Source organism: Galleria mellonella, unplaced genomic scaffold (assembly GCF_026898425.1).
Source record: "Galleria mellonella isolate WM207_F2 unplaced genomic scaffold, CSIRO_AGI_GalMel_v1 utg200, whole genome shotgun sequence".
NCBI classification, from domain to species: domain Eukaryota; kingdom Metazoa; phylum Arthropoda; class Insecta; order Lepidoptera; family Pyralidae; genus Galleria; species Galleria mellonella.
Window position 1 is genome coordinate 1741491 of NW_026442034.1, and position 18451 is coordinate 1759941.

The window sequence follows — 18451 nt, forward strand, 5'->3', positions numbered from 1 at the left end:
TTATCTTTATTAGATTACAATAGAACGGTAATAGTACTAGATGAGACAGAAAGCAGGTCAGTTCATCCATCATTTATTTATATCGCCTTCTTACAGTGTCGTTACAGGATAGATCCTAAATCGACAAGGTGTTGAAGCACCGTGTTTACTATTTTTTATACTACTATGGTGGCAAACAAATATATGGCCAGTCTGTTGATAAACGGGTTTACAGGCTATACCTGTTTATTACATCTAGATAGAAAAAACCTCAAAATAATGATAGGGACAATAACGGGCCATTGTCCATTAAAAAAACATTTATACACAATAGGAGCCACAGACAGCCCTCTATGTCGAGACTGTTTCGACGCAGAAGAAACGGCTGCTCACGTAATTCTGGAATGTGAGGCTGTAGCCCATCAACGTTTAGAAATCCTCGGAACGGTGAGGTCGCTCCGTGAGGCCTGTGAAGAAACCAGGACGCTTCTGCGCTTCTGGGCGGAGCTAGGTTGGCTGTACTAGCAACGACTCATACGCACAACGGCCCAAATGAGAGGCTAAGCGCGGAAAATAGAGTCTTTTTCACATTCACATTCACATTCAGACTATACCTGTAGACTCCCGCAACACCAGCGATGTCACACGCGCGTTACCGACCCTTAAGAATCCTTATTATGCTCTTTTAAAAAAAAAACCCAAACTGTAGTAATTCTTAAGTACTATAACAAAAACAGTCGAGACTTTAACTAAGTAGTCAATATAGTCGCGAACATCTTTTATTTATCAACCGACTTCAAAAATAAGAAGGTTCTCAATTCTCTTGTATTTTTGATTTTTTGTTACCTCATAACTAAGTTGTAAACCGATTTAGATATTTTTTCTATCTGAAAGAATATAGTTACAGGTTGGTCTCATAGGAACTATATTAAAATTGTTTAGTTTTTAAAACAAAATAATCGATTCTATAATAATTAAAGTCGGTTTTTTTTATGGTAGAACACAATTTAACTATCATAATTTTTTTGTCTAATTTTAACACATTTTTTTTATCTTAATATGTGGTCATATAAGATAGGTTTCACAATCGACAATTATAGACATAACACGTTCAATTTCAAAAGACACCTAAGCGAATAAAAATACCACTCTACCTACACATGAAATATTTTTTATTTCATTGTACAAAATATAAACCGAAAAGGAACATCGAATTATCTAAATAATAGAAACGATATCGTCAAATTGTAAAAGGAATAGTACTAATAATTTTTCTATTACAAACGTCTATGATGCTGGAGTAAGGCGGTCCCACGCGGCCGAATACAGAAGCAAAATTCAAAGATAACAAATACGATATTGCCATGAATAGAGGAAATATCCAATAAGTTATTGAGGGATTCCTTTCTAAGGACATAGTTACACTGAATCTAAAATAGAAACTGAATGTTTTTTTAATTTCTAATAGACTTCGAAAAGAGAAATGTTCTCAGTTGTATTTTTTTTTATGTTTGTTACCTCATCAGATCTCAGTGACAAGTTGATCAGGGAGAGAGAAGAGAGTGAAGATGAAATTTTAAAAATTATAAATAAAAATACCCAATTAAAATCAGAATTGTCAGAACTTCATAATAGCCATCAGGAAGTTATTGAGCAGCGGGATCAGCTTCAAGAACTAATAAGTAGCTTTCATCAATGTAGTGACACTCATGAGCAAGCCTTGAGGCGTATCACTGAATTGGAACTTGAGTTAAAGCAGGCATATTCTAAAATCAATGATCTAGACACAAGATTGGAATCTCGACAAAGTAATGAGATTAGTAATTTATATGAGGAACTTATTAGTGTTGACTGTGTGCCTCCTTCTACTACAGTTCCATGCACCCATCCTGTTGTAATTGACCTTACTAGTGATACATCACCTAAATTAGGCAACTATAACAGTAATATTTGTATGTTGAGTAATAATAAATTTAAAAAATATTTAAAACTAAAAAAGTTTATAATTAAGAATCGGAATATATTAAATAAGCGTTGCAAAAAGGGACAATTATTGAAAAAAACCACTTTGAATAATTTAAAATTGCATGATTACATTAATAAGTGTAATAATAAGTTAGTGGAAAGCCAAAAGTTATATGACATTGATACAGACTACCTAACTTCAAAAATCAATAGTTTAGAATCTTCGCTTCATGATTTAAATACAAAGTATATTATCTCTCAGAAACAAATCCAGGAGCATATTTTAGCAATGGATGATCTGATTGATGTCAGTAAATACAATGCTGACCGTTTTGAGTCGTTGACTAAGCATTGTACATGTAATCACACAAATATATCAAATAATAATTCAGTTGTAACTGTGCTGGAAAATGAAGTTCAGGGTGTTTGTGCCAGTGACTGTAACCCTAAGAGTAGCACAATGGTGTTCTCTGACAGAATAGGCTGTAACTTTGGGTCTATATTGAAGTATCATCTTAAGGGTGATTTATTAAACTACTGCATGCCAGAAGCATCATTTACACAAATAATAAATAAAATTAAGTCTACGAAAATGAACAATATGACCACAATTGTGTTATTTTTTGGTAATAGTATTCAATTAAATAGGCAGGATGTAATTAAAGGAATTGAATATTTATTACAATTAAATGTGTATAAGATTGTATTGTGCGCTTTTCCTTACACAAATAGACATCTTCATAAAAAAATTAACAGTAAGGTACATTACCTGAATAACTTATTACATACATTGACATGTCGTCATAGTGACATTTTGACATTTTTTGATACTAATAGTTTTATTAGTGATTTTTATTTGACAAAAGATACAATGTATCTTTCTAAATCATCTAAAAATAAAATAGCCACTTTAGTGGCTTATAATATTGACTACATGAACAGTTTACATGGTAAACTTAAACATAAAAATGCTGACATAACAGATAATTCTATTAATATTTGTGACATAAGTACTATGACTGCAGATTTAAACTGCTCACAAAGACAAAGGGAAAGCAATCAGAATTAATAATTGTTCATCAGAACATACAAAGTTTTCCCGGCAGCGAGTTAATTATACAATTATTTTTAGAAAAGTATAATATTGATATTGTCTGTTTCACAGAACATTGGCTTAAAGAAAGCAATATGATGTTCAATTTAAATAATTATAACGTTGTCAGCTGCTTCAATAGAAAGTCAGTTAACAGAGGCGGGTCTATGATAATTGCAAGAAATAATATTAAAGTAAAGGAACGTGCTGACATTGTTAGACTTTCTATTGAGTGTTGTATAGAATTATCTTGTATAGAACTAGAAAATTATATCCTTATATGTGTGTACAGGCCTCCTAATAGTGATTACAATGTTTTTGAAGGGGTGATGGAGGATATTTTAAAAAAAGTATTTAATAGTATTAAAAAAATTATTGTATGTGGAGATTTTAACGTTGATATTCTTTGTAACACACCCACATGTACAAAAATTATTAGTTTATTTCAGTCATTTGATTTATGTCATGTCTTTCATGAACCCACTCGTGTAACTGCCACGTCTGCTACTTGTCTTGACAATGTTTTTTGTAACTGCGAGTATACAGAAAAATTCATAATAAATAAACTTCCTTCAGATCACTGTGGTCAAGTTGTTAAGTTTAGCAGTCAAATCAATAAAGTCAACAATAATAAAAAATCAAAAAGACAAATAAACGTTTACAATATTAATAAATACAAAAGCGCGATTAAAAATAAATTGGATTTGCTGTTACAATCTAGTAATAATCCTGATTATCTTTACACCAAGCTAATTAATATTTTATCCGGAGAATATGAACAATTTTTCAAGAAAAAAGAAGTTCATGTTAAATCTAAATTCACGGAATGGGCAACAGTAGGAATACTTAAAAGTAGAAATATTTTGTTTGATTTATACGATCAAAAAAAATATCGATTTGATGACAAATTCACCACTTATGTAAAAAATTATTCTAAAATTTTTAAAAAAGTTTGTATTATGGCTAAGTCTAATTATTTTAATAAACAAATTAAGCAGTCTTCTGACAAAATTAAAACCATCTGGAGCATTATAAATAAAGAAACTGGAAGATCTAAAATAGCCTGTAATCAATTTACATTAAATTATGATAATAAATTAATAACAACAACAAAAGATGTAGTTAATATTTTTGAAGATTTTTTTGCTAATATTCCGATTGATATTACATCTTCTCTGGACTCATCTCAATCTCGAGCAAAAAAATTACTAGAGACTAATATCAGTTGTTGTTCTTTAAGATTTAAATTTTCACATGTTAGCCCCTTTCATATCATAAAAATATTCAAACAGCTAAATTTAAAAAATACGGAAGACCTTTGGGGCATGTCTGTAAAAGTAGTTAGTTCTTTCATAGATATTGTTGCTCCATATCTAGCCACTATTTTTAATAAATGTATTGATAATGGCGTTTTTCCACATTTAATGAAATTTAGCAAATTAATCCCACTATTTAAATCAGGAGATAAATTTGAGCCAGGGAACTATAGACCTATATCTATTTTGCCAGTTCTAAGTAAGGTGTTTGAAAAGATAATGTTAAATCAAATGTTACATCACTTCAGGGTTAACGGACTGCTTCACAGTCAGCAATATGGTTTCACCGCCGGCAAGTCTACCACTGACGCAGGTGTTGCGCTAATGACACATATTTTCGAATCTTGGGAGAGGTCACAGGATGCACTCGGAGTTTTTTGTGACCTATCAAAGGCATTTGATTGTGTGGATCATAAAACGCTTTTGTACAAGCTCGAACATTATGGTATAAGAGATAATGATCTAAAATTAATGAGAACTTATTTAGAGGATAGGGTTCAAACTGTAGATATTGACGGTGTAAAATCTAAGGGAGCTAATATTAAGATGGGCGTTCCACAAGGGTCAATCTTAGGCCCCTTTCTCTTTTTAATCTACATAAATGACCTTCCCTTTATGGTAGAGAAAATTGCAGATATAGTGCTGTTTGCGGATGATACTTCGTTAGTGTTTAAAATTGGACGTCAAAGTAATCAATTAGACGATGTAAATTGTGCTATGTCTGCAATATTAAATTGGTTTACATGTAATAACCTATTATTAAATTCCAGCAAAACAAAGTGTATAAAATTTACACTTCCTAATGTAAGACTAATAAATACACAGTTATTGCTTAATGACGAAATAGTAAATTTTGTTAATGATACAGTTTTTTTAGGTATAACAGTGGACTCGAAATTACAATGGGGGCCCCATATTTCAAAATTGGCCAGTAGACTCAGTTCTGCTGCATATGCAATTAGAAGAATTAGGCAATTAACAGACGTGGCGACGGCTAAACTTGTATATTTTAGTTATTTCCATAGCATAATGTCTTATGGCATACTGCTGTGGGGTAAAGCAGCCGATATAAATACTATATTTGTTTTACAAAAGAGAGCCATACGTTCTATTTATGGTATGGGTTCAAGAGAGTCATTACGTCAGTGCTTTAAAGACTCAAATATCCTCACAGTTACTTCACAATACATTTATGAAAATATTATGTATACACGGAAGAACTTAGCGAGTTTTAAAAAACTCAAAGACTGTACAAGTAGAAACTTACGCAATATAAATAAGCTTATTTTACCTAAATGCCGTCTGCACAAAATCAGTAATTCATTCTATGGTAATTGCATAAGATTTTATAATAAACTGCCGGAATCTGCATTAAATCTGACAGAGAGGCAATTCAAATCTTATATTAAACAATTTTTATGTAAGAAAGCCTATTACAGGATAGACGAATTCATAGATGACAACATATCAAGTAAATAATTAGTTTATTAGCATACAACGTTATAATTTTATTTTCTCATTGCTTTCTTGATTTAATTGATTAATTTTAGAAATATGAAAGCGTAGCGGTTTTTTGTATTAATTGCCGCATGCATTCTTATGTAAAATGTGAATACTATAACTATCAGATGGCAATTGTGAGTAGCTTTGACGTGGTCTAGTGTTTTGAGTAGTCATGCTCACTAAAATGTCCAGACTTGTGGCGGCGTGGTGGGCCGGGTCATTGGGCTCCCTAAAATATGGTCGAGCGCAGTGATGGCTGGCTCATCCGTCATACTCGTGAACGGGTGCTGCTTGTAGGGACTGGTCTGCTCTAATCACTATGACTGATTTCCTCTTATTAATTGTTTAACCAGTTGGTTATGTATTCAATTTTTTTTTCTTTTTGAGTATTTAATTGAATTAGTGCTAATTGGTGGTTTGTATTCACACAATTAAACTTAAAAATGTAAAATAATAATAAAATTATTTAAAAGAGCATCACGCAAGTTTCTTGCTCGTTCTTCTTGTGATGAGACAGCTTTCCGAACGAGCGGTAAATTAAAAAAAATGTAATGACTTTTCAAAAGTGCTTCAATGTAAGTTTATTTGAATAAATGATTTCTATTCTATTCTATTCTATTCATGACTATTCTCTAGCCATACCGAGTTTTAACAAATTAGTAACTTAAAAGGGAGACTTTATACAAAAGTCGTTTGCTTGGGCACCTCTGTCGTATTCATGTTTTTACCGTGAAGCAGTTGTTTTTGCATGGCTGTGTTTCGGTCTGAAGGGTGGGATATGGCGTGAATTTACAAGGTATAGAGGAATAACACTTTAGTAGGGGTATCATGGGCGAAACAGTATACTTTGTTATGTCCATGTTACCACTCATGTCTATAGGCGACAGTTACCATTTACCATCAGGTGGGCCGTCAGCTTGTTTGCTATTCTAAGTTGCATAAAAAAAAGTTTGTCTGGAAGAAATCACCTACCTGCAAGTAGCAGGTTGATCCCATAGAAGTATTATCAAAATCGGTTCTCTGGTTTAGTTTTTAGAACAAAAAAACTGATTTTATCGCAATCATTGGTAAGAAATGATAGGTAAGGATGAAGTCTGTTAGCCCGTTGTGATGATTTCATATGATTTCAATCATAAGGGTTTCAGGGGGCCTACGTGGAGGTCACCATCTTGTTTGTGGCGCAGAAGGTACCCAATGTATTTTACCTTACACACATACTGTACTAATTATATGCAAGTTGAATATAAGTATTTTCTTTCTCGCATATTTTTTCTTTCCTTTTTCATTCTTGCCTCTTTCCTTTCTTTCTTTTCTTTATAATATAGTTCTGAACTTTCCTTCTTGTACCCTAGTCTTGAAGCTGTGTATAAAGGGCCTAAACAGTTGTCTCTTAGCGAACTAAAGAGTACCTATACAATAAGGCTCATTTATTCTGTAACTGAATTTTTTATTTCAATCATACATCAGGCTTCGATCATTCGAAAGCTTTTGGAACTTTTAAGTTTCGAAAGGCTTTGTCATTCGAATATAACTGATAATACTGTTTATGTCTATAAAAATATTTCTTTTATTTACAAATTGTTTTTATTAGATCAATACACCGCCATTTAGTCTCTCTGTTTAGCGTAACGTTTGATTGGTAGAGAATGGCATCAGGCATTAAGTCCGCCCTGTACACATTTTAAATTGTCGAGATCTACCTTTAACTGTCCACTGCTGAGCATAAGCCTCTTTTCGGGGGGTTTGCCAGTAGTTGCCACGCTTGGCAGGTAGGTTGGCAAGTGCAGTTAGGCTTTAGAGATGTTTTAAGAAGGACGCTGCTGTCTACGCCTCGCCCTCTCTTAGTCGCCTCTTACGACACCCACTAGAAATGAAGAGGTGGCCTATTCTATGCCAGAACCACACGGCCAATTTTGATATGTTCAAAAGTATAAATAAATAAATAAATATTTTAAGTTCCACAATGAGTAATGAAATAAAAAAAAAATACATTCGTAAAAGGTATTTTTTACACTACCCTCCATCTATTACGTCCAAATCCGTTTGCTCTCAAAAACAAATCAATTAAAGGTTATCTATCCACTGGGCCCGGTCCTTTCAGTTATCATGGCTCGCACATCACATACCTAATGAATGTGTATAAATAGAATCGCCCCCGTACTATACACGGCGAATAATAAAACACCGAGCCGAAAACTGATTCGGCCGTTGAGTTTTCAAATGTAATTTTAATCGATCTTTCGAATTTTATTATTACTTTTTTTCATACCACCAAGATGGCAAATATCATTCAAGAAAAGAGCATATTCCTTTTAAAAGGCAGGCAGTACACGTTTAATGCTTCTAGTGGTGCGGGTGATCATAAGCAGCGGTAGTCACTTACTGTTAGATGAGCCGCATGCTTGTTTATCCTTGCGTTTAAAAAAAAAAACATACAGCGTCGGATGGTAAAGAGTCACTGTAGCTTTTGGCCACCTTTGCAAGCGTCTGTAGGCTACAGTACGTACTCCTAATGTTGCCACTAGGGGGAGTCACGTACAGAAACCGTGATATATCCTTTTTGAAGACTCCCATACTGTAATCTCCAGTAGATCTTGTTAGGATATGCGTTTTTATTTGCACCTTTGCCTGTGTAACTGAACAATTTCTATTGATTGTTCGGGACAAACAGAGCTTCCGTACTTCTCCATTTTAAATTGTATGACAATTGGTTCTTTTTTAATAAATGAAAGTTGATGGTAACCCCGCCTGCGTTATCAGTATACACTGGCGAGGCACCGGTGAGGGGTGATTGGTGAGGATGAAAAGGCAGGTTAGTTAGCTCATTGTAACTAATTCAACGATAAAGTAAAATACTAGTCACGATAATTTCCAGGGAAAACAGGCGCAGGCGGGATTACCATTTCATTACCATCCCTTAAAAAAATGCCGCATGCCTTTTAAAACATCTCTAAACTAGCGATTGCCAACCTGCCTGCCAAGCGTGGTAACTACTAGCAAAACTCCCCTTATGGAGAAGGCATATGTCCAGCAATGGACAATTAACGGCCGAAACAATAATAATAATCTTAAAAACTTATAGAAACTTAGAAACAGAAAAAATATCTCGACCTGGCTCACGAGGCAACCGAAATGTGGGGGATGGCATCCACCGAAATTATTCCAATCGTTTTGTCAATGAACGGTCTTATCCCAACCAGTCTGGAACAACATCTCAGACGGTTGGGATTCCGAGTCGGTTCCCTCCCGGGAAAGATGCAGAAAGCGGTGCTCTTAGATACTGCCCGCATTGTATGCCGGTTTCTCTCCCTGGGGCCCTGAACCCTGTTTACTGTTTCGCCCATGATACCCCCCATGCGTTGCCATTCCTGAGTACTCAGGTGTTATTCCTCTGTACCCTGTAAATTCACGCCATATCCCACCCTTCAAACCGAAACACAGCCATGCAAATACAACTGCTTCACGGTAGAAACACGAATGGGACAGAGGTGCCCAAGCAATCGACTTTTGTACAAAGTCTCCCTCTGGTAGTCGTTGGACCACAATCCTTTGGCGTTGATCTTTATACGTCACCCATCCCACTGTCTGTGCATCAGTTTGTTTTTGGTTTTGTCATGTTTGTTTTTCTTGTTACCAGGATATCAGTGATATTCCAAGTCCGCTCAGCGAAGGCTGTGAAGATATCAGACATGTATCTGCTGAGGCGGATCGGCGTCATTGTTGGGGTGGCGTGCGTTCTACTGTCAATCAGGACCTTGGTGGCTCCCCCGGCCGTGATAGTGGGGAGGACGAAAGAAGATTTGAAGGCGTATCTATGTAATACCGATTGGTGGGACCATTCATTTACTACGCGTAAGTTTATTTATTTATTTCTTATTGCATTCCATAATGTTGTTAGAAGATAACATTTCAACATCAATTATGGACCCTGTTCGGCACAGCAAGTGCGAGAGAGAGGGACAACCCATATGTGATAGTTATGTAAATATATTTAATATAAAGATTGCTTATTTATTTATTTAAACTAATGACCTATGTGGCGCAGTGGTGAGCATGTCGTTTTGGGTAAATAAGGTCCTGGGTTTGATTAACGGCATGGGTCTGGGTATTCTGAGTTGAGCCCTTAGATGTTATATTTATGATAGGTAATTATGAAATCTACCTGTGCAAGTTATAAATATGATGATGATGATGATATTTTTTTAATGGATGATAGTGGAATGGTAACCCCGCCTGCGCTAGTGGTATACGCTGGCGGGGCACCAGTGAGAGATGATTGGTGAGAATGAAAAGGCAGCTCACTTAGCCCATCGTGACGAATTCAACGATAAATTAGTCACGATAGTTTTCAGGGGGAACCACGTGGAGGTCTATCTTATAAGGTATATTGATAGCGATGGGAACTAACCTCCACAATACTGACAATCCCTTCCCCCCTGATGATGATCTCAGCCGTTAACTGTCCACTAAACATAGCAGGCGGGTTTACAATCGTATTTAGGCTTTAATGATGTTTAAAGAGGGATGCTGCTGTCCTTCTTTTGACTATTTAGTTCACTTAGTCGCCTCTTACGACACCCATAAAAAAGGAGGGGTATATATATATATATATATATATATATATATATATATATATATATATATATATATATATATATATATATATATATATATATATATATATATAATAAATAATAAAAAAATATCCATTAAGAAGAACAGAATTGGCTAAGTAAGCTTCCCTATCTCTTGCATTGAAACTACTCAATAATATTTTGAGCCAGTATCCGCAATTGGATGTATTTGCCTCTAACTTGCTGGAGTTTTGTCGAGTGACCACAGAGTATTTGTGTTCAGACGTTTTTTGTTTCAGTTAAATCTTTTTATGTTATTTTTGTTATTTTTATGTAATATTCCTTTTTATATGTTATTGTACTCATGCTTTCCTGGGTGAGCGTATTGGAAGACTGTAAGACTCACCCAGTGGATGTAATAAATAAATAAATAAATAAATAATATTGTATATATGTAATATTATTATATTATTGATTTAATTAATTAATAATATTGGATAATTATAATTTTAAGCTAGCAAAGCAAACGTAAGTCTTACACTAACACTACACTAATATCCTTTGATATTCTTGTTCAATAAATTATTCCTCCTACATTTTGTTTGCTCAGTGTCTTCAATCTAAACTATCTGGGTTTATTACGAACCAATTTGTTACTTCAAATTTGCTAAGCAAGTTTATATTAAACAACTTTCATAGTGTGTACTAATAAGTCAGCCTTGTATATACCTGTTTAATGAAGAAGCCATGTAATTAGGGAAATTAGTCAAGAAAATAAAGTAACAGACACGTGTTTCTGGTGGCATACTCACGAAAAATTATAAATTACTTCTTTTATGTACTTTTTTATGCAATTTAGAATGGCAAACAAGCTAACGGCCTACCTGTTGGAAAGTGATAACTATCGCCTATAGACATGAGCAATACCTTGGACATAACAGAGTATACTGTTTCGCACTATAATACCCACATTCGTTGCCATTCCTGTGGACTCATGTGTTATTCCTCTGTATCCAGTAAATTCACTGCCAAATCCCACCCTTCAAATCGAAACACAGCCATGCAAACACAACTGCTTCACGGTAGAAACACGAGTGGGACAGAGGTGCTTACGTACTCGTATTTCTCCTTTTAAAATCCATTAAATATTTTTTTCTTAAATATCTCCCATGTACAGAAATTGTCTAGTTGTAGTTTTATTATTTTAGTATGATTTGTATATAATAATAAAACGTTTTCTCTCTCATCGCACGTCTTTACGCTTTGAAACTTCGTTATCGACCGACCTCTTCCAGACGCACAAAAATTAACTACCTACCTGTCCCTCTACCTATAATTATACATTTAAATTTAATATGCAAATTTAAAGTACAATATATACAATTGAATAAAAGGTAAAAAACTTTATCGAATTTTAAAAATCTTAAATAGTAATAATTACAAAATGTTATGAGATTTGTTCGAATCGAAGCATTTGGCATTCCATTGTTTCTGCCTACCCTAATGGGAGACAGGCGTGACAGATATGTATGTATGTATGTACAAAAAGTTAAAGTAAGTTTGTTCGTTTGTTGCCTTATAGCGTTTTAACGACTTAACCACTCACTACGAAAGTTGGTACACTGGGACTCTATGAGATGGAGAAAAATATAGGCTGCTTTTTATCTCGGTCAATAAACATATCTCGATCACACGAACAAAGCCACAGGTAAAAGATAGTAATAAATAATATAAAAACTTAATAATAAAATTCACGATATAATCAAACACAAGAAAGTGGTATCTAAACTTAAAAGTCAGGAAGGCGAGTGTCATATGCAAATAAGGCTTTTAACTTAAGCCTAAGGCGTCAGTGAATAACAGCGTTTTTAAAACGGCAGAGAAAATGGGGTCTTGAATACGTATCTCTCATTGAATGGAGGCAGTATTAAAAGATTAATTAATATCCCAGTTTTTTTTTCAATTCTTTATAACTTCTTTCTAGATCGATAAGGAAAAAAGAGTAAATTTAATGTCTTGCGTAGAACTATAATTAATAAGATACTTTAGATTTGAAATCGTCATTAGTAAATGCACCGTTTTTACCCGACAGTAATACAATGGAGGGTAATGTGATTCGGATGTTTGTAACTGTGTCCGGATCTTTGACGAGACGTATAATTAAAATGTCTTCATACATTTTAATAAATAAAGTGTCATCACCGTACTTAATGTGAGATTATTATTAATTGTACATACACTTTGTGACTAATTATAAATAAATAAATACCTATATGTCATAAACTGACGAAAATTTACGAAAATTATTTGAGTTTTTGTGACTTTTTCTAAGTGACTTAGTAAATTCCGATAATAAAATAAGTTTATCCTTTTCTCTCTCTCTTTTTATTTAAGAGTTTCCTCTTGTCGGTGCAACTATTTCATGCATCTTCTTCTATCCAGTTCTATCCCAGGCTATATCCTTAACCTCTCTATACGACATGACACCTAATGTTTCTTTTATCTGTGTTATATTTATTTTATCTCACCTGTGGGCAGGAGCGCCACAGCTCCTTCCGTTAGACCGCATTCAAAGTCGGGCGGCTCGAATTATCGATAGTCAACGCCTTACTGTCCGACTTGATCCACTGAAACTGCATCTTCTACCGAATTTATCATGGGGAGTGTTCTGAGGAATTGTTCGGATTGATACCTGCTGCTGATTTTCACCACCGTACAACCCGCCACAAACTAAAGTTTCATCCCAATCATCTGGACGAGTGGCGGTCTTCCACCGTGCGTTTTTCAAGGCACTTTCTTCCACGCACAACCATTCTTTGGAATCAACTTCCAGCAGCAGTATTTCCGAACCGATACGACAACATAACCTTCAAGAAAAGAGTATATTCCTTTTTAAAAGGCCGGCAGCACACCTGCAATGCCGCTGGTGTTGTGGGTGATCATGGGCGGCGGTAGTCACTTACCATCAGGTGAGCCACATGCTCGTTTGCCCCCTGTGTTGTAAAAAAAAAAAATCTGTACCATGTAGTTATTCCTCGGTCTTCTTCTTTCTCTTTTGTCTTCTATTTTTCCTTTTACATAGTAAAAGTAAAAAAATCGTCATGTTGTATAAGATGGCCCAGCATTTTGCCTCTTCTATTCTCTACCCATTTATAGTTCAAACATATATGTTTATCCATTTAATAATAATAGTAATAAAGCCTTTATATATTATTATTTCGTTAACAAAATATAGTCTCTTTTTTTTCTGAGACACTTGCTTTACTTTCTGTAAATTGTTATAAATGTATTCGTTTAATAAAAATAAATGCCAGATACCTGCTGTTGGCTTACCGAGATCTTACTTGTAAACACTCGAATGAGTGTACTAATTCAAACGTAGTGTCGTAACGTGGGCGAACGAAACCCACTCTTTAGACCAGTGTTTACCAACATTTTTTGTGCCATGCCCCACTTGAACATTTCTAACATTTTTATGCCCCCATACATAATTTTTCCTGACAAAGTTTACTTGACGACAATCGCCCAGTTGATATTTTGGTAACGTCAATCGAAATTATACCTAATAAATATTTACAGCATTTTTTTTTATTTACTTTTTTTGTTAATTTGGCACCGACATCTACTCGTAGCATTGCATTTAAATGGCCCGGGGCAAGAGAGCTAAAATCACTTCGAGTCCATTTTTCAATTGCCCCCCTCTTAACTATCAAATTGCCCCCCTATGGGGCGTGGGCTCCACGTTGGGAAATATCGCTTTAGACGGTTCACGGATTTGAGCAGATTACGCTATTGTTTACACTACACAAAGACAACATATTGAAATAAAAATTGAAAAATCCGGATATCAATCAGAAGTGTCCTTTAAAAAAAGAACAGTGTATAAACCTACTTTCAAATAATAAAAAAAATTAAAACATTCCGAATTGGATTGGAAGCTTTTAAATGAAAATAAAAACGCCTTCGCTATTGATTTACACGATCCATTTTTTTTATACAACTCAGAATGGCAAACAAGCTGACGGCCCACCTGATGGAAAGTGGTAACTGTCGCCTATAGACATGAGCAGTACCATGGACATAACAGAGTATACTGTTTCGCCCATGATAACCCCATGCGTTGCCATTGTTGAGGACTCAGGTGTTATTCCTCTGTACCCAGTAAATTCACGCCATATCCCACCCTTCAAACCGAAATACAGTCATGCAAACGCAACTGCTTTATGGTTGCAACACGAATGGGACAGAGGTACCCAAGCAAACATCTGAGTCCTCAGGAATGGCAACGCATGGGGGGTATCATGGGCGAAACAGTATACTCTGTTATGTCCATGGTACTGCTCATGTCTATAGGCGACGATTACCACTTTCCATCAAGTGGACCGCCAGCTTGTTTGCCATTCTAAGTTGTATAAAAAAAAAATTAGAACTTAGGTTTATTTTACAACATAAGCATCCGCTAAGAAAATAATTTTAAAACTCCAACATGTATATTGCATGTTTCACAACCCTCCATATTAGTCATCAATCTCCGACTGCCATTTTGTTCACGCACCTTTTGCGACACGTGTTTCACCCATGAACAAGAGAGGAATTGTTCGGATTAATACCTGCTGCTGATTTTCACCACCATACAACCCGCCACAAACTAAAGCTTCATCCCAATCATCTGGACAAGTGGCGGTCTTCCACCGTGCGTTTTTCAAGGCACTTTCTTCCACGCACAACCATTCTCTGGAACCAACTTCCAGCAGCAGTATTTCTGAACCGATACGATAACATAACCTTCAAGAAAAGAGTATATTCTTTTTTAAAAGGCCGGTAGCAAACCTGCAACGCCGCTGGTGTTGTGGGTGATCATGGGCGGTGGTAGTACTACACTTACCATCAGGTGAACCGCATGTTCGTTTGCCCCCTGTGTTAAAAAATCTTCAGCCAAATTATTAGATTTCTGGTAGTAATAGTGGTGGTCAATCTTCGAGTGTTGGCAGTCACACACATACTAATGGTAGCGGAATTAAACAAAATATTTCTAATAGAATAATTCCAATAAAATATATACATAAATAAAAAAAAAATAGTAATAAAGTAAACAATACATTGATTAAAATATTTATAGATTATTTAAATGAACGAAACCTTAATAACATAATACTTTTCGAGCCCATAATAATTGGCTTTCGAAATTTGATTTGCCGGTTTAATTATCTAATCGGTTCGTTCCTGCATTTCGATTTCAAATAAATCATTCCTTTCCCTCGACGAATTGTGTATTAGATCTTATTCATAAAAAAAAAAACAAATTATGATAAGTCTAATCATTTTCTTATTCATAAATCATTGAAGTAAATCCCGTCTAATGTTTAAAGTATAATTTATTATATAAAGATCCATTGAAATATAATTATTTTTTGCTTAACAGCAATTATAAAGCGATATATTGGTGAAGGGTTTTAATCGTTTACATTGGTAATTTGAGATTTTATTTTACAAATTATGTATAAGTGTACATATTGCTTACTCCCATCAGAGTCCTATACTTACTTAAGAGGATTATCACGGTAATAATCGATGTTGAATGCAAAATAACTATCAAAATCGGTTTATAGTTTCAATAGTAAAGAAATCGAATAGCGTTCTCACAAAAACGCTATTAAATACTCGTAAATCTCTTCTTCGTTACGTCCCTTCTCTTTTCTCTCTCGCTTCTTTTTTGATCTTTTTCGACATAAGTTTTAAGAATACATTTAAGACTTTTGCTTGACCTTGATGTGAGGATCATCCTAGACTACATTTTCCTGTAGGAATCGCTTCCCTAAATAATGATGATAGAATACGAATTATAATATTAGCCTTTAACTGTCCACTGTTGTACATAAGCCTCCCCTTGGAGGGTTTTTCAAGTAGTTGCCACACTTATCTAGACTAACTTAGAGATGTTTTAAGAGGGACGCTGCTGTCCATCCCACGCCCTCCCTTAGTCGTCTTTTATGATACTCACGAGAAAGGAAGGGGTGGCCTATTTTATGCCAGGACAACAAGGTCAATCAAAGAATATGGATAAATTAATATAAATATAAAATATCTTCTATTACTGCGAAAAATGCCTTCATAAATAAAATTGAGTTACCGTTACTATGGAGTTAGTCCGCTGGGCGTACGAAGTTAAAGGAGAACCTCTGAGAATAGTTCGTAAACATCGATTTATTTGGAGGCTGGCCTTGATTTTAATTGGCGCAATCAACTCCTCTGAACGAGAGCTAGATGACGTCAAATCCTTTATTTTTTTTAATTAAGCCTAACCATTACTGACCGATGGTTTCTCTTGAGTTACAAAAATGATAAAGTTTTAAATTAGAAAGTCAACAATTAAAGTTTGTTGTAATTTTTTTTATATACAACTTAGAATTACAAACAAGCTGACGGCCCACCTGATGGAAAGTGGTAACCGTCGCCCATAGACATGAGCAGTACCATGGACATAACGGAGTATACTCTTTCCCCCCATACGTTGCCATTCCTGAGGACTCAGGTGATATTCCTCTGTACCCTGTAAATTCACGCCATATCCCACCCTTCAAACCGAAACACAGCCATGCAAACACAACTGCTTCACGGTAGAAACACGAATGGAACAGAGGTACCCAAGCAATCGACTTTTGTACAAAGTCTCCCTCTGGTAAAAATATTGATATTAAATAGATAAAGGTACTGCGCGGTTTCAGAGATGTTTTCTCCCACGAACACTAAGGTTGTGGAATGAGCTCCCTGCCGAGGTCCTTTCCCAAGAGACTACAGCATGGGGTTCTTCAAAAGGGGGTAAAGAGGTTTCTATAGGGTCGGCAACGCACGCGTAATACCTCTGGTATTGCAGGTGTTCATAGGCTACAGTAACCATTTACCATCACGTGGGCCATATGCTTGTTTGCCGCCTCAGTGGTATAAAAAAAAATTGACAGTAGCTCACATATCATTTAATGTTAGACTTATACCATTAAATATTCTTTAAGTTTCATCATTACTATCATATCAGCTGGTAACTGTCCACTGTTGAACATAGATCTCCCCCTATTGGGGGATTTTACCAGTAGTTGCGACGCTGCGCAAGCGGATTGGAAACCACAGTTTGACTTTTGATAATATTTTAAAAGGGACGCTGCTGCCTACCCTTCGATTATTGGGGAGAAAGGGATTGTTAGTAATGGAGACTGAGAATCCCATTGCTAGCAATATACCCAACCAGGACGACCTCCTCGCGGTTCTCCCTGGAAACTATCATGGTTCATTCCTGATGAATTCATCATGATGGGCTAACTGGCCTGTTCTCATTCTCATCTATCACCCTTCACTGGTGCTCCGCCAGCGTATCCCGTTAGTGCAGGCGGGGTTACCATGCCATTTTCACCCGTCAATAAAAAACCTTCGACTATTAAGTTTCCTTAGTTGCCTCTTACGACACCAACGGGAAAGGAAAGAGTGGATCATTCTATACCAGGACTATATGTTATTTTTTAAACTTAAATATAAATGTACATATATAATTTTATGAATTTATATGCTTTTATACATTCGCTTATAATATAGATATTAGGTTATACAAAATTGTAATTTTATCGGCCTTAAAATCAAGAAGGTGGCTTATAAACTGTTGACGATAGAGGGCGCCACCCTAGTATGAGTAATTGTGACAGTTTCTAAATGTATTAATTTCTTTGTTGACAGTGGAGGTAATATTCCTAATGTGGGGCATCAGGCTCTGCATCATGGTGCGAAAAGCGCCATCTGAATTCAACGAGAGTCGTTTTATATCAATGGCGATATACAATGAGTTCCTTCTATCTGTCTTCCTCAATATATCCATGTAAGTACAATATTATTTTTATAACTTATAAACAGAGGGAGACTTTGTACAAAAGTCGTTTGCTTGGGTACCTCTGTCCCAATCGTGTTTCTACCATGAAGCAGTTGTGGATTTGGCAGTGAATTTACAGGGTACAGAGGAATAACACCTGAGTCCTCAG

General features: G+C 35.4%; 1 protein-coding gene across 1 annotated transcript in view; it reads left to right on the plus strand.

Annotated features, from left to right (window-relative positions):
* LOC113516454 (probable G-protein coupled receptor 158) overlaps window positions 1-18451 on the plus strand; it is a 197688-nt gene that overhangs the window by 160313 nt on the left and 18924 nt on the right. Inside the window, exons 8-9 of the mRNA XM_031913302.2 lie at window positions 9494-9708; window positions 18153-18291. Of these exons, the coding sequence (XP_031769162.1) occupies window positions 9494-9708; window positions 18153-18291 (354 nt within the window). The remainder of the gene's footprint in view (window positions 1-9493; window positions 9709-18152; window positions 18292-18451) is intronic.